A 23308-nucleotide genomic window follows, 5' to 3' on the forward strand; every position below is an offset into this window, starting at 1 on the left:
ACTGTATGCTGATCCTGCAGACAGGCACAGAGTCACATGGTCCAGGCACTGTATGCTGATCCTGCAGACAGGCACGCAGTCACATGGTCCAGGCACTGTATGCTGATCCTGCAGACAGGCACACAGTCACATGGTCCAGGCGCTGTATACTGATCCTGCAGACTGGCACAGTCACATGGTCCAGGCACTGTATGCCGATCCTGCAGACTGGCACGCAGTCACATGGTCCAGGCACTGTATGCTGATCCTGCAGACTGGCACACAGTCACATGGTCCAGGCACTGTATGCCGATCCTGCAGACTGGCACGCAGTCACATGGTCCAGGCACTGTATGCTGATCCTGCAGACTGGCACACAGTCACATGGTCCAGGCACTGTATGCCGATCCTGCAGACAGGCACACAGTCACATGGTCCAGGCACTGTATGCTGATCCTGCAGACTGGCACACAGTCACATGGTCCAGGCGCTGTATGCTGATCCTGCAGACTGGCACACAGTCACATGGTCCAGGCACTGTATGCCGATCCTGCAGACCGGCACAGTCACATGGTCCAGGCACTGTATGCTGATCCTGCAGACCGGCACAGTCACATGGTCCAGGCACTGTATGCTGATCCTGCAGACAGGCACGCAGTCACATGGTCCAGGCACTGTATGCCGATCCTGCAGACTGGCACACAGTCACATGGTCCAGGCACTGTATGCTGATCCTGCAGACTGGCACACAGTCACATGGTCCAGGCACTGTATGCTGATCCTGCAGACTGGCACAGTCACATGGTCCGGGCACTGTATGCTGATCCTGCAGACTGGCACACAGTCACATGGTCCAGGCACTGTATGCTGATCCTGCAGATAGGCACGCAGTCACATGGTCCAGGCACTGTATGCTGATCCTGCAGACAGGCACGCAGTCACATGGTCCAGGCACTGTATGCTGATCCTGCAGACAGGCACACAGTCACATGGTCCAGGCACTGTATGCTGATCCTGCAGACAGGCACGCAGTCACATGGTCCAGGCACTGTATGCTGATCCTGCAGACTGGCACACAGTCACATGGTCCAGGCGCTGTATGCTGATCCTGCAGACTGGCACACAGTCACATGGTCCAGGCACTGTATGCCGATCCTGCAGACTGGCACGCAGTCACATGGTCCAGGCACTGTATGCTGATCCTGCAGACAGGCACGCAGTCACATGGTCCAGGCACTGTATGCTGATCCTGCAGACTGGCACACAGTCACATGGTCCAGGCACTGTATGCTGATCCTGCAGACAGGCACACAGTCACATGGTCCAGGCACGGTATGCTGATCCTGCAGACTGGCACACAGTCACATGGTCCAGGTACTGTATGCTGATCCGGCAGACTGGCACACAGTCACATGGTCCAGGCACTGTATGCTGATCCTGCAGACTGGCACACAGTCACATGGTCCAGGCACTGTATGCTGATCCTGCAGACAGGCACACAGTCACATGGTCCAGGCACTGTATGCTGATCCTGCAGACTGGCACACAGTCACATGCTCCAGGCACTGTATGCTGATCCTGCAGACAGGCACACAGTCACATGGTCCAGGCACTGTATGCGGGTACTGCAGACAGGCACACAGTCACACGGTCCAGGCACTGTATGCGGCTACTGCAGACAGGCACACAGTCACACGGTCCAGGCATTGTATGCTGATCCTGCAGACTGACACACAGTCACATGGTCCAGGCACTGTATGCTGATCCTGCAGACTGGCACCCAGTCACATGGTCCAGGCACTGTATGCAGATCCTACAGACAGGCACGCAGTCACATGGTCCAGGCACTGTATGCCGATCCTGCAGACAGGCACACAGTCACATGGTCCAGGCACTGTATGCTGATCCTGCAGACTGGCACACAGTCACATGGTCCAGGCACTGTATGCTGATCCTGCAGACAGGCACAGTCACATGGTCCAGGCACTGTATGCTGATCCTGCAGACAGGCACACAGTCACATGGTCCAGGCACTGTATGCGGGTACTGCAGACAGGCACACAGTCACACGGTCCAGGCACTGTATGCGGGTACTGCAGACAGGCACACAGTCACACAGTCCAGGCATTGTATGCTGATCCTGCAGACTGACACACAGTCACATGGTCCAGGCACTGTATGCTGATCTTACAGACAGGCACACAGTCACATGGTCCAGGCGCTGTATGCTGATCCTGCAGACAGGCACACAGTCACATGGTCCAGGCACTGTATGCTGATCCTGCAGACAGGCACGCAGTCACATGGTCCAGGCACTGTATGCTGATCCTGCAGACTGGCACACAGTCACATGGTCCAGGCGCTGTATGCTGATCCTGCAGACTGGCACACAGTCACATGGTCCAGGCACTGTATGCCGATCCTGCAGACTGGCACGCAGTCACATGGTCCAGGCACTGTATGCTGATCCTGCAGACAGGCACGCAGTCACATGGTCCAGGCACTGTATGCTGATCCTGCAGACAGGCACGCAGTCACATGGTCCAGGCACTGTATGCTGATCCTGCAGACTGGCACACAGTCACATGGTCCAGGCACTGTATGCTGATCCTGCAGACTGGCACACAGTCACATGGTCCAGGCACTGTATGCGGGTACTGCAGACAGGCACACAGTCACATGGTCCAGGCACTGTATGCTGATCCTGCAGACTGGCACAGTCACATGGTCCAGGCACTGTATGACGATCCTGCAGACTGGCACACAGTCACATGGTCCAGGCACTGTATGCTGATCCTGCAGACTGGCACACAGTCACATGGTTCAGGCACTGTATGCTGATCCTGCAGACTGGCACACAGTCACATGGTCCAGGCACTGTATGCTGATCCTGCAGACTGGCACACAGTCACATGGTCCAGGCACTGTATGCTGATCCTGCAGACTGGCACACAGTCACATGGTCCAGGCACTGTATGCCGATCCTGCAGACTGGCACACAGTCACATGGTCCAGGCACTGTATGCTGATCCTGCAGACAGGCACATAGTCACATGGTCCAGGCACTGTATGCTGATCCTGCAGACAGGCACGCAGTCACATGGTCCAGGCACTGTATGCTGATCCTGCAGACAGGCACGCAGTCACATGGTCCAGGCACTGTATGCTGATCCTGCAGACAGGCACACAGTCACATGGTCCAGGCACTGTATGCTGATCCTGCAGACAGGCACGCAGTCACATGGTCCAGGCACTGTATGCTGATCCTGCAGACTGGCACACAGTCACATGGTCCAGGCGCTGTATGCTGATCCTGCAGACTGGCACACAGTCACATGGTCCAGGCACTGTATGCCGATCCTGCAGACTGGCACGCAGTCACATGGTCCAGGCACTGTATGCTGATCCTGCAGACAGGCACGCAGTCACATGGTCCAGGCACTGTATGCTGATCCTGCAGACAGGCACGCAGTCACATGGTCCAGGCACTGTATGCTGATCCTGCAGACTGGCACACAGTCACATGGTCCAGGCACTGTATGCTGATCCTGCAGACAGGCACACAGTCACATGGTCCAGGCACGGTATGCTGATCCTGCAGACTGGCAAAGTCACATGGTCCAGGCACTGTATGCTGATCCTGCAGACTGGCACACAGTCACATGGTCCAGGCACTGTATGCTGATCCTGCAGACTGGCACACAGTCACATGGTCCAGGCACTGTATGCTGATCCTGCAGACTGGCACACAGTCACATGGTCCAGGCACTGTATGCTGATCCTGCAGACAGGCACACAGTCACATGGTCCAGGCACTGTATGCTGATCCTGCAGACTGGCACACAGTCACATGGTCCAGGCACTGTATGCTGATCCTGCAGACAGGCACACAGTCACATGGTCCAGGCACTGTATGCGGGTACTGCAGACAGGCACACAGTCACACGGTCCAGGCACTGTATGCGGGTACTGCAGACAGGCACACAGTCACATGGTCCAGGCACTGTATGCTGATCCTGCAGACTGGCACCCAGTCACATGGTCCAGGCACTGTATGCAGATCCTACAGACAGGCACGCAGTCACATGGTCCAGGCACTGCATGCCGATCATGCAGACAGGCACACAGTCACATGGTCCAGGCACTGTATGCTGATCCTGCAGACTGGCACCCAGTCACATGGTCCAGGCACTGTATGCTGATCCTGCAGACTGGCACCCAGTCACATGGTCCAGGCACTGTATGCTGATCCTGCAGACAGGCACGCAGTCACATGGTCCAGGCACTGTATGCTGATCCTGCAGACTGGCACCCAGTCACATGGTCCAGGCACTGTATGCTGATCCTGCAGACAGGCACACAGTCACATGGTTGAGGCACTGTATGCTGATCCTGCAGACAGGCACACAGTCACATGGTCCAGGCACTGTATGCGGGTACTGCAGACAGGCACACAGTCACACGGTCCAGGCACTGTATGCGGGTACTGCAGACAGGCACACAGTCACATGGTCCAGGCACTGTATGCTGATCCTGCAGACTGGCACCCAGTCACATGGTCCAGGCACTGTATGCAGATCCTACAGACAGGCACGCAGTCACATGGTCCAGGCACTGTATGCTGATCCTGCAGACAGGCACACAGTCACATGGTCCAGGCACTGTATGCTGATCCTGCAGACTGGCACACAGTCACATGGTCCAGGCACTGTATGCTGATCCTGCTGACAGGCACAGTCACATGGTCCAGGCACTGTATGCTGATCCTGCAGACTGGCACACAGTCACATGGTCCAGGCACTGTATGCTGATCCTGCAGACAGGCACGCAGTCACATGGTCCAGGCACTGTATGCTGATCCTGCAGACAGGCACACAGTCACATGGTCCAGGCACTGTATGCTGATCCTGCAGACAGGCACACAGTCACATGGTCCAGGCACTGTATGCCGATCCTGCAGACTGGCCCGCAGTCACATGGTCCAGGCACTGTATGCTTATCCTGCAGACAGGCACGCAGTCACATGGTCCAGGCACTGTCTGCTGATCCAGCAGACTGGCACACAGTCACATGGTCCAGGCACTGTATGCTGATCCTGCAGACAGGCACACAGTCACATGGTCCAGGCACTGTATGCTGATCCTGCAGACAGGCACACAGTCACATGGTCCAGGCACTGTATGCTGATCCTGCAGACAGGCACACAGTCACATGGTCCAGGCACTGTATGCCGATCCTGCAGACTGGCACGCAGTCACATGGTCCAGGCACTGTATGCCGATCCTGCAGACTGGCACACAGTCACATGGTCCAGGCACTGTCTGCTGATCCTGCAGACAGGCACACAGTCACATGGTCCAGGCACTGTATGCTGACACTGCAGACAGGCACACAGTCACATGGTCCAGGCACTGTATGCTGATCCTGCAGACAGGCACAGAGTCACATGGTCCAGGCACTGTATGCTGATCCTGCAGACAGGCACGCAGTCACATGGTCCAGGCACTGTATGCTGATCCTGCAGACAGGCACACAGTCACATGGTCCAGGCGCTGTATACTGATCCTGCAGACTGGCACAGTCACATGGTCCAGGCACTGTATGCCGATCCTGCAGACTGGCACGCAGTCACATGGTCCAGGCACTGTATGCTGATCCTGCAGACTGGCACACAGTCACATGGTCCAGGCACTGTATGCCGATCCTGCAGACTGGCACGCAGTCACATGGTCCAGGCACTGTATGCTGATCCTGCAGACTGGCACACAGTCACATGGTCCAGGCACTGTATGCCGATCCTGCAGACAGGCACACAGTCACATGGTCCAGGCACTGTATGCTGATCCTGCAGACTGGCACACAGTCACATGGTCCAGGCGCTGTATGCTGATCCTGCAGACTGGCACACAGTCACATGGTCCAGGCACTGTATGCCGATCCTGCAGACCGGCACAGTCACATGGTCCAGGCACTGTATGCTGATCCTGCAGACCGGCACAGTCACATGGTCCAGGCACTGTATGCTGATCCTGCAGACAGGCACGCAGTCACATGGTCCAGGCACTGTATGCCGATCCTGCAGACTGGCACACAGTCACATGGTCCAGGCACTGTATGCTGATCCTGCAGACTGGCACACAGTCACATGGTCCAGGCACTGTATGCTGATCCTGCAGACTGGCACAGTCACATGGTCCGGGCACTGTATGCTGATCCTGCAGACTGGCACACAGTCACATGGTCCAAGGCACTGTATGCTGATCCTGCAGATAGGCACGCAGTCACATGGTCCAGGCACTGTATGCTGATCCTGCAGACAGGCACGCAGTCACATGGTCCAGGCACTGTATGCTGATCCTGCAGACAGGCACACAGTCACATGGTCCAGGCACTGTATGCTGATCCTGCAGACAGGCACGCAGTCACATGGTCCAGGCACTGTATGCTGATCCTGCAGACTGGCACACAGTCACATGGTCCAGGCGCTGTATGCTGATCCTGCAGACTGGCACACAGTCACATGGTCCAGGCACTGTATGCCGATCCTGCAGACTGGCACGCAGTCACATGGTCCAGGCACTGTATGCTGATCCTGCAGACAGGCACGCAGTCACATGGTCCAGGCACTGTATGCTGATCCTGCAGACTGGCACACAGTCACATGGTCCAGGCACTGTATGCTGATCCTGCAGACAGGCACACAGTCACATGGTCCAGGCACGGTATGCTGATCCTGCAGACTGGCACACAGTCACATGGTCCAGGTACTGTATGCTGATCCGGCAGACTGGCACACAGTCACATGGTCCAGGCACTGTATGCTGATCCTGCAGACTGGCACACAGTCACATGGTCCAGGCACTGTATGCTGATCCTGCAGACAGGCACACAGTCACATGGTCCAGGCACTGTATGCTGATCCTGCAGACTGGCACACAGTCACATGCTCCAGGCACTGTATGCTGATCCTGCAGACAGGCACACAGTCACATGGTCCAGGCACTGTATGCGGGTACTGCAGACAGGCACACAGTCACACGGTCCAGGCACTGTATGCGGCTACTGCAGACAGGCACACAGTCACACGGTCCAGGCATTGTATGCTGATCCTGCAGACTGACACACAGTCACATGGTCCAGGCACTGTATGCTGATCCTGCAGACTGGCACCCAGTCACATGGTCCAGGCACTGTATGCAGATCCTACAGACAGGCACGCAGTCACATGGTCCAGGCACTGTATGCCGATCCTGCAGACAGGCACACAGTCACATGGTCCAGGCACTGTATGCTGATCCTGCAGACTGGCACACAGTCACATGGTCCAGGCACTGTATGCTGATCCTGCAGACAGGCACAGTCACATGGTCCAGGCACTGTATGCTGATCCTGCAGACAGGCACACAGTCACATGGTCCAGGCACTGTATGCGGGTACTGCAGACAGGCACACAGTCACACGGTCCAGGCACTGTATGCGGGTACTGCAGACAGGCACACAGTCACACAGTCCAGGCATTGTATGCTGATCCTGCAGACTGACACACAGTCACATGGTCCAGGCACTGTATGCTGATCTTACAGACAGGCACACAGTCACATGGTCCAGGCGCTGTATGCTGATCCTGCAGACAGGCACACAGTCACATGGTCCAGGCACTGTATGCTGATCCTGCAGACAGGCACGCAGTCACATGGTCCAGGCACTGTATGCTGATCCTGCAGACTGGCACACAGTCACATGGTCCAGGCGCTGTATGCTGATCCTGCAGACTGGCACACAGTCACATGGTCCAGGCACTGTATGCCGATCCTGCAGACTGGCACGCAGTCACATGGTCCAGGCACTGTATGCTGATCCTGCAGACAGGCACGCAGTCACATGGTCCAGGCACTGTATGCTGATCCTGCAGACAGGCACGCAGTCACATGGTCCAGGCACTGTATGCTGATCCTGCAGACTGGCACACAGTCACATGGTCCAGGCACTGTATGCTGATCCTGCAGACTGGCACACAGTCACATGGTCCAGGCACTGTATGCTGATTCTGCAGACTGGCACACAGTCACATGGTCCAGGCACTGTATGCTGATCCTGCAGACAGGCACACAGTCACATGGTCCAGGCACTGTATGCTGATCCTGCAGACTGGCACACAGTCACATGGTCTAGGCACTGTATGCTGATCCTGCAGACAGGCACACAGTCACATGGTCCAGGCACTGTATGCGGGTACTGCAGGCAGGCACACAGTCACACGGTCCAGGCATTGTATGCTGATCCTGCAGACTGACACACAGTCACATGGTCCAGGCACTGTATGCTGATCCTGCAGACTGGCACCCAGTCACATGGTCCAGGCACTGTATGCAGATCCTACAGACAGGCACGCAGTCACATGGTCCAGGCACTGTATGCCGATCCTGCAGACAGGCACACAGTCACATGGTCCAGGCACTGTATGCTGATCCTGCAGACTGGCACACAGTCACATGGTCCAGGCACTGTATGCTGATCCTGCAGACAGGCACAGTCACATGGTCCAGGCACTGTATGCTGATCCTGCAGACAGGCACACAGTCACATGGTCCAGGCACTGTATGCGGGTACTGCAGACAGGCACACAGTCACACGGTCCAGGCACTGTATGCGGGTACTGCAGACAGGCACACAGTCACACAGTCCAGGCATTGTATGCTGATCCTGCAGACTGACACACAGTCACATGGTCCAGGCACTGTATGCTGATCTTACAGACAGGCACACAGTCACATGGTCCAGGCGCTGTATGCTGATCCTGCAGACAGGCACACAGTCACATGGTCCAGGCACTGTATGCTGATCCTGCAGACAGGCACGCAGTCACATGGTCCAGGCACTGTATGCTGATCCTGCAGACTGGCACACAGTCACATGGTCCAGGCGCTGTATGCTGATCCTGCAGACTGGCACACAGTCACATGGTCCAGGCACTGTATGCCGATCCTGCAGACTGGCACGCAGTCACATGGTCCAGGCACTGTATGCTGATCCTGCAGACAGGCACGCAGTCACATGGTCCAGGCACTGTATGCTGATCCTGCAGACAGGCACGCAGTCACATGGTCCAGGCACTGTATGCTGATCCTGCAGACTGGCACACAGTCACATGGTCCAGGCACTGTATGCTGATCCTGCAGACTGGCACACAGTCACATGGTCCAGGCACTGTATGCGGGTACTGCAGACAGGCACACAGTCACATGGTCCAGGCACTGTATGCTGATCCTGCAGACTGGCACAGTCACATGGTCCAGGCACTGTATGACGATCCTGCAGACTGGCACACAGTCACATGGTCCAGGCACTGTATGCTGATCCTGCAGACTGGCACACAGTCACATGGTTCAGGCACTGTATGCTGATCCTGCAGACTGGCACACAGTCACATGGTCCAGGCACTGTATGCTGATCCTGCAGACTGGCACACAGTCACATGGTCCAGGCACTGTATGCTGATCCTGCAGACTGGCACACAGTCACATGGTCCAGGCACTGTATGCCGATCCTGCAGACTGGCACACAGTCACATGGTCCAGGCACTGTATGCTGATCCTGCAGACAGGCACATAGTCACATGGTCCAGGCACTGTATGCTGATCCTGCAGACAGGCACGCAGTCACATGGTCCAGGCACTGTATGCTGATCCTGCAGACAGGCACGCAGTCACATGGTCCAGGCACTGTATGCTGATCCTGCAGACAGGCACACAGTCACATGGTCCAGGCACTGTATGCTGATCCTGCAGACAGGCACGCAGTCACATGGTCCAGGCACTGTATGCTGATCCTGCAGACTGGCACACAGTCACATGGTCCAGGCGCTGTATGCTGATCCTGCAGACTGGCACACAGTCACATGGTCCAGGCACTGTATGCCGATCCTGCAGACTGGCACGCAGTCACATGGTCCAGGCACTGTATGCTGATCCTGCAGACAGGCACGCAGTCACATGGTCCAGGCACTGTATGCTGATCCTGCAGACAGGCACGCAGTCACATGGTCCAGGCACTGTATGCTGATCCTGCAGACTGGCACACAGTCACATGGTCCAGGCACTGTATGCTGATCCTGCAGACAGGCACACAGTCACATGGTCCAGGCACGGTATGCTGATCCTGCAGACTGGCAAAGTCACATGGTCCAGGCACTGTATGCTGATCCTGCAGACTGGCACACAGTCACATGGTCCAGGCACTGTATGCTGATCCTGCAGACTGGCACACAGTCACATGGTCCAGGCACTGTATGCTGATCCTGCAGACTGGCACACAGTCACATGGTCCAGGCACTGTATGCTGATCCTGCAGACAGGCACACAGTCACATGGTCCAGGCACTGTATGCTGATCCTGCAGACTGGCACACAGTCACATGGTCCAGGCACTGTATGCTGATCCTGCAGACAGGCACACAGTCACATGGTCCAGGCACTGTATGCGGGTACTGCAGACAGGCACACAGTCACACGGTCCAGGCACTGTATGCGGGTACTGCAGACAGGCACACAGTCACATGGTCCAGGCACTGTATGCTGATCCTGCAGACTGGCACCCAGTCACATGGTCCAGGCACTGTATGCAGATCCTACAGACAGGCACGCAGTCACATGGTCCAGGCACTGCATGCCGATCATGCAGACAGGCACACAGTCACATGGTCCAGGCACTGTATGCTGATCCTGCAGACTGGCACCCAGTCACATGGTCCAGGCACTGTATGCTGATCCTGCAGACTGGCACCCAGTCACATGGTCCAGGCACTGTATGCTGATCCTGCAGACAGGCACGCAGTCACATGGTCCAGGCACTGTATGCTGATCCTGCAGACTGGCACCCAGTCACATGGTCCAGGCACTGTATGCTGATCCTGCAGACAGGCACACAGTCACATGGTTGAGGCACTGTATGCTGATCCTGCAGACAGGCACACAGTCACATGGTCCAGGCACTGTATGCGGGTACTGCAGACAGGCACACAGTCACACGGTCCAGGCACTGTATGCGGGTACTGCAGACAGGCACACAGTCACATGGTCCAGGCACTGTATGCTGATCCTGCAGACTGGCACCCAGTCACATGGTCCAGGCACTGTATGCAGATCCTACAGACAGGCACGCAGTCACATGGTCCAGGCACTGTATGCTGATCCTGCAGACAGGCACACAGTCACATGGTCCAGGCACTGTATGCTGATCCTGCAGACTGGCACACAGTCACATGGTCCAGGCACTGTATGCTGATCCTGCTGACAGGCACAGTCACATGGTCCAGGCACTGTATGCTGATCCTGCAGACTGGCACACAGTCACATGGTCCAGGCACTGTATGCTGATCCTGCAGACAGGCACGCAGTCACATGGTCCAGGCACTGTATGCTGATCCTGCAGACAGGCACACAGTCACATGGTCCAGGCACTGTATGCTGATCCTGCAGACAGGCACACAGTCACATGGTCCAGGCACTGTATGCCGATCCTGCAGACTGGCCCGCAGTCACATGGTCCAGGCACTGTATGCTTATCCTGCAGACAGGCACGCAGTCACATGGTCCAGGCACTGTCTGCTGATCCAGCAGACTGGCACACAGTCACATGGTCCAGGCACTGTATGCTGATCCTGCAGACAGGCACACAGTCACATGGTCCAGGCACTGTATGCTGATCCTGCAGACAGGCACACAGTCACATGGTCCAGGCACTGTATGCTGATCCTGCAGACAGGCACACAGTCACATGGTCCAGGCACTGTATGCCGATCCTGCAGACTGGCACGCAGTCACATGGTCCAGGCACTGTATGCCGATCCTGCAGACTGGCACACAGTCACATGGTCCAGGCACTGTCTGCTGATCCTGCAGACAGGCACACAGTCACATGGTCCAGGCACTGTATGCTGACACTGCAGACAGGCACACAGTCACATGGTCCAGGCACTGTATGCTGATCCTGCAGACAGGCACAGAGTCACATGGTCCAGGCACTGTATGCTGATCCTGCAGACAGGCACGCAGTCACATGGTCCAGGCACTGTATGCTGATCCTGCAGACAGGCACACAGTCACATGGTCCAGGCGCTGTATACTGATCCTGCAGACTGGCACAGTCACATGGTCCAGGCACTGTATGCCGATCCTGCAGACTGGCACGCAGTCACATGGTCCAGGCACTGTATGCTGATCCTGCAGACTGGCACACAGTCACATGGTCCAGGCACTGTATGCCGATCCTGCAGACTGGCACGCAGTCACATGGTCCAGGCACTGTATGCTGATCCTGCAGACTGGCACACAGTCACATGGTCCAGGCACTGTATGCCGATCCTGCAGACAGGCACACAGTCACATGGTCCAGGCACTGTATGCTGATCCTGCAGACTGGCACACAGTCACATGGTCCAGGCGCTGTATGCTGATCCTGCAGACTGGCACACAGTCACATGGTCCAGGCACTGTATGCCGATCCTGCAGACCGGCACAGTCACATGGTCCAGGCACTGTATGCTGATCCTGCAGACCGGCACAGTCACATGGTCCAGGCACTGTATGCTGATCCTGCAGACAGGCACGCAGTCACATGGTCCAGGCACTGTATGCCGATCCTGCAGACTGGCACACAGTCACATGGTCCAGGCACTGTATGCTGATCCTGCAGACTGGCACACAGTCACATGGTCCAGGCACTGTATGCTGATCCTGCAGACTGGCACAGTCACATGGTCCGGGCACTGTATGCTGATCCTGCAGACTGGCACACAGTCACATGGTCCAGGCACTGTATGCTGATCCTGCAGATAGGCACGCAGTCACATGGTCCAGGCACTGTATGCTGATCCTGCAGACAGGCACGCAGTCACATGGTCCAGGCACTGTATGCTGATCCTGCAGACAGGCACACAGTCACATGGTCCAGGCACTGTATGCTGATCCTGCAGACAGGCACGCAGTCACATGGTCCAGGCACTGTATGCTGATCCTGCAGACTGGCACACAGTCACATGGTCCAGGCGCTGTATGCTGATCCTGCAGACTGGCACACAGTCACATGGTCCAGGCACTGTATGCCGATCCTGCAGACTGGCACGCAGTCACATGGTCCAGGCACTGTATGCTGATCCTGCAGACAGGCACGCAGTCACATGGTCCAGGCACTGTATGCTGATCCTGCAGACTGGCACACAGTCACATGGTCCAGGCACTGTATGCTGATCCTGCAGACAGGCACACAGTCACATGGTCCAGGCACGGTATGCTGATCCTGCAGACTGGCACACAGTCACATGGTCCAGGTACTGTATGCTGATCCGGCAGACTGGCACACAGTCACATGGTCCAGGCACTGTATGCTGATCCTGCAGACTGGCACACAGTCACATGGTCCAGGCACTGTATGCTGATCCTGCAGACAGGCACACAGTCACATGGTCCAGGCACTGTATGCTGATCCTGCAGACTGGCACACAGTCACATGCTCCAGGCACTGTATGCTGATCCTGCAGACAGGCACACAGTCACATGGTCCAGGCACTGTATGCGGGTACTGCAGACAGGCACACAGTCACACGGTCCAGGCACTGTATGCGGCTACTGCAGACAGGCACACAGTCACACGGTCCAGGCATTGTATGCTGATCCTGCAGACTGACACACAGTCACATGGTCCAGGCACTGTATGCTGATCCTGCAGACTGGCACCCAGTCACATGGTCCAGGCACTGTATGCAGATCCTACAGACAGGCACGCAGTCACATGGTCCAGGCACTGTATGCCGATCCTGCAGACAGGCACACAGTCACATGGTCCAGGCACTGTATGCTGATCCTGCAGACTGGCACACAGTCACATGGTCCAGGCACTGTATGCTGATCCTGCAGACAGGCACAGTCACATGGTCCAGGCACTGTATGCTGATCCTGCAGACAGGCACACAGTCACATGGTCCAGGCACTGTATGCGGGTACTGCAGACAGGCACACAGTCACACGGTCCAGGCACTGTATGCGGGTACTGCAGACAGGCACACAGTCACACAGTCCAGGCATTGTATGCTGATCCTGCAGACTGACACACAGTCACATGGTCCAGGCACTGTATGCTGATCTTACAGACAGGCACACAGTCACATGGTCCAGGCGCTGTATGCTGATCCTGCAGACAGGCACACAGTCACATGGTCCAGGCACTGTATGCTGATCCTGCAGACAGGCACGCAGTCACATGGTCCAGGCACTGTATGCTGATCCTGCAGACTGGCACACAGTCACATGGTCCAGGCGCTGTATGCTGATCCTGCAGACTGGCACACAGTCACATGGTCCAGGCACTGTATGCCGATCCTGCAGACTGGCACGCAGTCACATGGTCCAGGCACTGTATGCTGATCCTGCAGACAGGCACGCAGTCACATGGTCCAGGCACTGTATGCTGATCCTGCAGACAGGCACGCAGTCACATGGTCCAGGCACTGTATGCTGATCCTGCAGACTGGCACACAGTCACATGGTCCAGGCACTGTATGCTGATCCTGCAGACTGGCACACAGTCACATGGTCCAGGCACTGTATGCTGATTCTGCAGACTGGCACACAGTCACATGGTCCAGGCACTGTATGCTGATCCTGCAGACAGGCACACAGTCACATGGTCCAGGCACTGTATGCTGATCCTGCAGACTGGCACACAGTCACATGGTCTAGGCACTGTATGCTGATCCTGCAGACAGGCACACAGTCACATGGTCCAGGCACTGTATGCGGGTACTGCAGGCAGGCACACAGTCACACGGTCCAGGCATTGTATGCTGATCCTGCAGACTGACACACAGTCACATGGTCCAGGCACTGTATGCTGATCCTGCAGACTGGCACACAGTCACATGTACTAGGCACTGTATGCTGATCCTGCAGACAGGCACACAGTCACATGGTCCAGGCACTGTATGCGGGTACTGCAGGGCAGGCACACAGTCACACGGTCCAGGCATTGTATGCTGATCCTGCAGACTGACACACAGTCACATGGTCCAGTCACATGGTCCAGGCACTGTATGCTGATCCTGCAGACTGGCACACAGTCACATGGTCCAGGCACTGTATGCTGATCCTGCAGACAGGCACACAGTCACATGGTCCAGGCACTGTATGCGGGTACTGCAGACAGGCACACAGTCACATGGTCCAGGCACTGTATGCGGGTACTGCAGACAGGCACACAGTCACACGGTCCAGGCACTGTATGCGGGTACTGCAGACTGGCACACAGTCACACGGTCCAGGCATTGTATGCTGATCCTGCAGACTGACACACAGTCACATGGTCCAGGCACTGTATGCTGATCTTACAGACAGGCACACAGTCACATGGTCCAGGCGCTGTATGCTGATCCTGCAGACAGGCACACAGTCACATGGTCCAGGCACTGTATGCTGATCCTGCAGACAGGCACGCAGTCACATGGTCCAGGCACTGTATGCTGATCCTGCAGACTGGCACACAGTCACATGGTCCAGGTGCTGTATGCTGATCCTGCAGACTGGCACACAGTCACATGGTCCAGGCACTGTATGCCGATCCTGCAGACTGGCACGCAGTCACATGGTCCAGGCACTGTATGCTGATCCTGCAGACAGGCACGCAGTCACATGGTCCAGGCACTGTATGCTGATCCTGCAGACAGGCACGCAGTCACATGGTCCAGGCACTGTATGCTGATCCTGCAGACTGGCACACAGTCACATGGTCCAGGCACTGTATGCTGATCCTGCAGACAGGCACACAGTCACATGGTCCAGGCACGGTATGCTGATCCTGCAGACTGGCACACAGTCACATGGTCCAGGCACTGTATGCTGATCCTGCAGACTGGCACACAGTCACATGGTCCAGGCACTGTATGCTGATCCTGCAGACTGGCACACAGTCACATGGTCCAGGCACTGTATGCTGATCCTGCAGACAGGCACACAGTCACATGGTCCAGGCACTGTATGCTGATCCTGCAGACTGGCACACAGTCACATGGTCCAGGCACTGTATGCTGATCCTGCAGACAGGCACACAGTCACATGGTCCAGGCACTGTATGCTGATCCTGCAGACAGGCACACAGTCACACGGTCCAGGCACTGTATGCGGGTACTGCAGACAGGCACACAGTCACACGGTCCAGGCATTGTATGCTGATCCTGCAGACTGACACACAGTCACATGGTCCAGGCACTGTATGCTGATCCTGCAGACTGGCACCCAGTCACATGGTCCAGGCACTGTATGCAGATCCTACAGACAGGCACGCAGTCACATGGTCCAGGCACTGTATGCCGATCCTGCAGACAGGCACAGTCACATGGTCCAGGCACTGTATGCTGATCCTGCAGACTGGCACACAGTCACATGGTCCAGGCACTGTATGCTGATCCTGCAGACAGGCACACAGTCACATGGTCCAGGCACTGTATGCTGATCCTGCAGACAGGCACACAGTCACATGGTCCAGGCACTGTATGCAGGTACTGCAGACAGGCACACAGTCACACGGTCCAGGCACTGTATGCGGGTACTGCAGATAGGCACACAGTCACACGGTCCAGGCATTGTATGCTGATCCTGCAGACTGACACACAGTCACATGGTCCAGGCACTGTATGCTGATCTTACAGACAGGCACACAGTCACATGGTCCAGACGCTGTATGCTGATCCTGCAGACTGGCACACAGTCACATGGTCCAGGCACTGTATGCTGATCCTGCAGACAGGCACACAGTCACATGGTCCAGGCACTGTATGCGGGTACTGCAGACAGGCACACAGTCACACGGTCCAGGCACTGTATGCTGATCCTGCAGACAGGCACACAGTCACATGGTCCAGGCACTGTATGCTCATCCTGCAGACTGACACACAGTCACATGGTCCAGGCACTGCATGCTGATCACGCAGACAGGCACAATCACATGGTCCAGGCACTGTATGCTGATCCTGCAGACTGGCACAGTCACATGGTCCAGGCACTGTATGCTGATCCTGCAGACAGGCACACAGTCACATGGTCCAGGCACTGTATGCTCATCCTGCAGACTGACACACAGTCACATGGTCCAGGCACTGCATGCTGATCATGCAGACAGGCACAATCACATGGTCCAGGCACTGTATGCTGATCCTGCAGACTGGCACAGTCACATGGTCCAGGCACTGTATGCCGATCCTGCAGACTGGCACAGTCACATGATCCAGGCACTGTATGCTGATCCTGCTGACAGGCACAGTCACATGGTCCAGGCACTGTATGCCGATCCTGCAGACTGGCACAAAGTCACATGGTCCAGGCACTGTATGCTGATCCTGCAGACAGGCACACAGCCACACGGTCCAGGCACTGTATGCTGATCCTGCAGACAGGTACAGTCACATGGTCCAGGCACTGTATGCTGATCATAAAGACAGGCACACAGTCACATGGTCCAGGCATTGTATGCTGATCCTGCAGACTGACACACAGTCACATGGTCCAGGCACTGTATGCTGATCCTGCAGACAGGCACACAGTCACATGGTCCAGGCACTGTATGCAGGTACTGCAGACAGGCACACAGTCACACGGTCCAGGCACTGTATGCTGATCCTGCAGACAGGCACACAGTCACATGGTCCAGGCACTGTATGCTGATCCTGCTGACAGGCACATAGTCACATGGTCCAGGCACTGTATGCTGATCCTGCAGACAGGCACACAGTCACATGGTCCAGGCACTGTATGCTGATCCTGCAGACAGGCACACAGTCACATGGTCCAGGCACTGTATGCTGATCCTGCAGACTGGCACAGTCACATGGTCCAGGCATTGTATGCTGATCCTGCAGACAGGCACACAGTCACATGGTCCAGGCACTGTATGCTGATCCTGCAGACAGGCACAGTCACATGGTCCAGGCACTGTATGCTGATCCTGCAGACAGGCACACAGTCACATGGTCCAGGAACTGTATGCGGAGAATGACTAACTTGTTACTGATAGCCAGGGCCACAGAGAGAATACAAAGATCTTTCCTCCCTCTCACAGAGCAGAAACTGCTTTGCATTGTATAGTAATGTATAGTACTCAGTGCCCCAGCCAGATAGCAGCACTATCTGCACGGAGTTTGTATGTTCTCCATGAGTGTGTGGGGGTTTCCTCCAGGCACTCCAGTTTCCTCCCACATCCAAAAAACATATATATAAGTTAAAGGAAATCTGTAATAAAAAAAAACTGCCCCTGGGGGGTACTTAACGCAATGCGGCCAGGCTTTCAGGATGAATTATGGGGGGCCAGAGTCACCCAGAGAGACGGAAAGGGACGAGCTGCCCTAAAGGGGGCTTAAGGAAGCTCCAGGTAAGTATGGAACCTGAGATGCTTCTTGTCTCAGGTCCACTTTAACCTCCTTGCCGGTTATCCCGAGCTTGGGGTAACCCGCCGCGGAGGATTTCATCAGGCCCTGGTGGGCCAATTTACATAATTTTTTTTATTACACGCAGCTAGCACTTTGCTAGCTGCGTGTATCACGCAATCACCGCCGCATTAGAGGGCCCCCACCGAGACCCCGTGCGCAGCCTGGCCAATCAGTGCCAGGCAGCGCCGAGCGGTGGATCGGGACTCCCGCTGACGTCACGACGTCGGTGGCGTCATTGCGATTGTCGCCATGGCGATGGGGAAGCCCTAAAGGAAATCCCGTTCAGATTGGGATTTCGTTATGGGCATACGCGTCGGCGGCGATCGGAGGGGTGGGGAGGGACGCCGCAGGGAGGGGGGCATCATGTAGCTAGCGCCAGGCTAGCTACATAATTGAAAAAAAAATTATGCAAAAAAAAAACCTTCCCGCGGCCCTGAACGCCAAGGAGGTTAATTAGGTGGATGGAATTGTGTGTAAAGCCGCAATATCTTGATTAACCGATTTGGGATACTTCTGGACTTGTGGCTGCCTAAGGCTCAACACACACCATACAATCTTGGTTGTTCAATCTTACCACTTTCATGTAGTATAAGAGCTTATCCAATCAAGCATTCAAGGTATTTTCAATCTGTTGGTCCTTATACTATATAGATTTGGTAAATTTGTACAACCAAGATTGTATGGTGTGTGTTGAGCTTAAGCCTGATGTGTTGTAGTCTAAAGAATGCAGAGTCCCGATCATCGGTTAGGAGCAGTTTTCATTGGCTCCTCACCTCCTGATCACGATGAGCCAATCAAAGTGATCAGGAAGTGAAAAAAGAAAAAAAAAAAGCCTCTGGTCCTTAAAAGGGAACAGAGGCTTTGGTCTGAAATGAGTTAAAGTGAACCAGAGACGAAGCACCCTCATGTATTTTACCATATACATCAGTGGGAACATTCGAGAAAACACCTACCCTGCTCTCGGTTTCTTCCCACACCGTTCAGCTTGCTTCTTATCAGCCCTGATCAAATCTGGTCTGAGCATTCAGTCTGGCTTTGCTCAGAAATCATTATAGCCGAGTCATTATAGCAGAGCCAGAAGGGGGCAGTCTTGGGCTTGAAAAGACATCACAAGAAGATTAAAGATTCCTGAGCAAAGCAAGACTGAATGCTCAGTCGGCAATTTTATCAGGGCTGATAACAAGCAGGCTGAGCAGTGAAGAATGAAACAGAGAGCAGGGTAGGCGGTTTCTCTAATGTTCCCACTGATATATATGGTAAAAATACATGAGAGTGCTTGGTCTCTGGTTCCCTTTAAACTCAGAAACCAATATAACCATGAGGATCCTTGTCGTCTCAATTACTGCTGGAGGACAGAAAGTGCTAGCTGTGAATACAGAGGTGATGACACAGACACCGACCTAGGAAGTCACACAGCTCGCTGGAGGTGGCCAGATCTCTGTCCTGCGCGATGGCTTTCACAATGTCATTGAACGCAGACCTCCTCTCCCTGATGTCTGCTTCCCCGACAAATAACACCTTCCGGGGAAAGGGCGGCAGCGAATGCTTCGTGTGACGGGAGTAGATCTTCTGATAGAATTCCTCGATCTCGCTGTATTTCCTGGACACCTAACAACAGACAAGACCAGATACAGTTACAAAGACCACACAGCTGCATTAGGTCACCCTGTTCTGACTCAATAACTGCAGTCAGTCCAGAGGAAGGCAACTAGAACAATTGCTGGCTGCCAAATTGCACCGTTTTTCTCATAATTTGGGCTCAGTCTTTTACCGGCACCCAAATTACCGAGTGCCGTTATAGTCGTAATTCACATTACAGTCTATGGCGGCGCCCAAATATCTTGTGCCCTTTTTGCCTGCCTTAAGCATAAGGCCTCTTTTACACTAGACCAGTGTTCTCCCCAGTCTCTTTTAGCCAGGTGCTCCACCCAGCTAGTTTTACTGAGCACCCAGCTGTCATCGTCTCAACTCCACCTCTGCTGTAAGCAGAAATGTGCAGAGAAGCACTGGCCCTGCATTCTTTCATCTCGCACCACCCGGCTACTTTTTCATGCCACCCGGCTGGAAAAGAATTCTGGGGAGAACACTGTAGACATTGAAAAACCAACGCTTTATACATTTCCATAGCAGTGCATTGTGAAAAAGCTATCAGTAGAAATGCGTATAGAGTGAACTGAGCCATAGGGAAGTGGTTAGCGCTCTTGCCTTGCAGCGTTGGGTCCCTGGTTCGAATCCCAGCCAGGGCACTATCTACACAGAGTTTGTACGTTCTCCCCGTGTCTGCATGTGTTTCCTCTGACAACTCCAGTGTCTTCCCACATCCCAAAAACATACAAATAAGTTAACTGGCTTCCCCCAAATCTGGACCTAGACTATGATACATAAACTACACAACACATACATAGACATATGACTATGGTAGGGATTAGATTGTGAGCTCCTCTGAGGGACTGTTAAGAGACAAGACGATATACTCTGTATAGCGCTGCGGAAGATGTCAGCACTATATTAATACTAAATAATAATAATAGGGAAACATTGACATTACTTTCGCATCAGTTGTCCGTTCAGTTATAACTGACAGCAACTGATATATAACTGACAGCAACTGATATAGTGGAAAAGGGCCCTAACTCTTCTAACCCTGAATTCCACCATGAATTTCTTTTGACTATTTTCTTTTTCCATCCACATGTCATGAGAGAGTCTGGCACGTGCCAACCTTCAGGGTCCGTTTCCACTATTCCACGTTTTCCATCGCATCGCACTTAAAGTGAACCTGAGACGAAGCCCAAGCCTGCCCCCTTCTGGCTCTGCTATAATCAGACATCAGAGAACACAGACTCCGCTATAATGATTCCTGAGCAAAGCCAGACTGAATGCTCAGTCTGGGATTTTATCAGGGCTGATAAGAAGCAGGCTGAGCAGTGAAGAATGAAGCAGAGCAGGATAGGCGTTTTCTCTAATGTTCCCACTGATATACAGTGTTGTAAAAAACTATTTGCCCCCTTCCTGATTTCTTATTCTTTTGCATGTTTGTCACACTTAACCTGCTGGGCGGTCTGGACGAGCTCAGCTCGTCCAGTACCGCCGGAGCCTGCCGCTCAGGCCCTGCTGGGCCGATTTGGCTCAAATAAAAAGCAGCACACGCAGCCGGCACTTTGCCAGCTGCGTGTGCTGCCTGATCGCCGCCGCTCTGCGGCGATCCGCCGCGAGCAGCGGCGAAAGAGGGTCCCCCCAGCCGCCTGAGCCCAGCGTAGCCGGAACAAAAAGTTCCGGCCAGCGCGAAGGGCTGGATCGGAGGCGGCTGACGTCAGGACGTCGGCTGACGTCGATGACGTCACTCCGCTCGTCGCTATGGCGACGATGTAAGCAAAACAAGGAAGGCTGCTCATTGCGGCCTTCCTTGTTTATACTGGGCGCCGGAGGCGATCGGAAGAACGCCTCCGGAGCGCCCTCTAGTGGGCTTTCATGCAGCCAACTTTCAGTTGGCTGCATGAAATAGTTTTTTTTTTTATTAAAAAAAAACCCTCCCGCAGCCTCCCTGGCGATCTTAATAGAACGCCAGGCAGGTTAAATGTTTCTGCTCATCAAAAACCGTTAACTATTAGTCAAAGATAACATGATTGAACACAAAATGCAGTTTTAAATGATGGTTTTTATTATTTAGTGAGAAAAAAAACTCCAAATCTACATGGCCCTGTGTGAAAAAGTGATTGCCCCCCCCCCCCCCCTTGTTAAAAAATAACTTAACTGTGGTTTATCACACCTGAGCTAATTTCTGTAGTCAGTCCCAGGCCTGATTACTGCCACACCTGTTTCAATCAAGAAATCACTTAAATAGGAGCTATCTGACACAGAGAAGTAGACTAAAAGCACCTCAAAAGCTAGACATCATGCCAAGATCCAAAGAAATTCAGGAACAAATGAGAACAAAAGTACAGTAATTGAGATCTATCAGTCTGGTAAAGGTTATAAAGCCATTTCTAAAGGGTTGGGACTCCAGCGAACCACAGTGAGAGCCATTATCCACAAATGGCAAAAACATGGAACAGTGATGAACCTTCCCAGGAGTGGCTGGCCGACAAAAATTACCCCAAGAGCGCAGAGAAAACTCATCCGAGAGGCCACAAAAGACCCAAGGACAACATCTAAAGAACTGCAGGCCTCACTTGCCTCAATTAAGGTCAGTGTTCACAACTCCACCATAAGAAAGAGACTGGGCAAAAACAGCCTGCATGGAAGATATCCAAGGCGCAAACCACTTTTAAGCAAAAAGAACATTAAGGCTCGTCTCAATTTTGCTAAAAAACATCTAAATGATTGCCAAGACTTTGGGGAAAATACCTTGTGGACCGACGAGACAAAAGTTGAACTTTTTGGAAGGTGCGTGTCCCGTTACATCTGGCTTAGAAGTAACACAGTATTTCAGCAAGAGAACATCATACCAACAGTAAAATATGGTGGTGGTAGTGTAATGGTCTGGGGTTGTTTTGTTGCTTCAGGACCTGGAAGTCTTGCTGTGATAGATGGAACCATGAATTCTACTGTCTACCAAAAAATCCTGAAGGAGAATGTCCGGCCATCTGTTCGTCAACTCAAGCTGAAGCGATCTTGGGTGCTGCAGCAGGACAATGACCCAAAACACACCAGCAAATCCACCTCTGAATGGCTGAAGAAAAACAAAATGAAGACTTTGGAGTGGCCTAGTCAAAGTCCTGACCTGAATCCTATTGAGATGTTGTGGCATGACCTTAAAAAGGCAGTTCATGCTAGAAAACCCTCAAATAAAGCTGAATTACAACAATTCTGCAAAGATGAGTGGGCCAAAATTCCTCCAGAGCGCTGTAAAAGACTTGTT

At 54.1% G+C, this 23308-nt stretch overlaps 1 protein-coding gene across 2 annotated transcripts in view; it reads right to left on the bottom strand.

Moving 5' to 3' along the window:
- The window catches only part of HS1BP3 (HCLS1 binding protein 3), a 180224-nt gene that overhangs the window by 124970 nt on the left and 31946 nt on the right, over window positions 1-23308 (bottom strand). For both annotated transcript variants that reach the window (XM_068280210.1, XM_068280209.1), the window contains exon 3: window positions 19848-20055. In XM_068280210.1, coding sequence (XP_068136311.1) covers window positions 19848-20055 — 208 coding nt within the window. The remainder of the gene's footprint in view (window positions 1-19847; window positions 20056-23308) is intronic.

Source organism: Hyperolius riggenbachi, chromosome 4 (assembly GCF_040937935.1).
Source record: "Hyperolius riggenbachi isolate aHypRig1 chromosome 4, aHypRig1.pri, whole genome shotgun sequence".
NCBI classification, from domain to species: Eukaryota; Metazoa; Chordata; class Amphibia; order Anura; family Hyperoliidae; genus Hyperolius; species Hyperolius riggenbachi.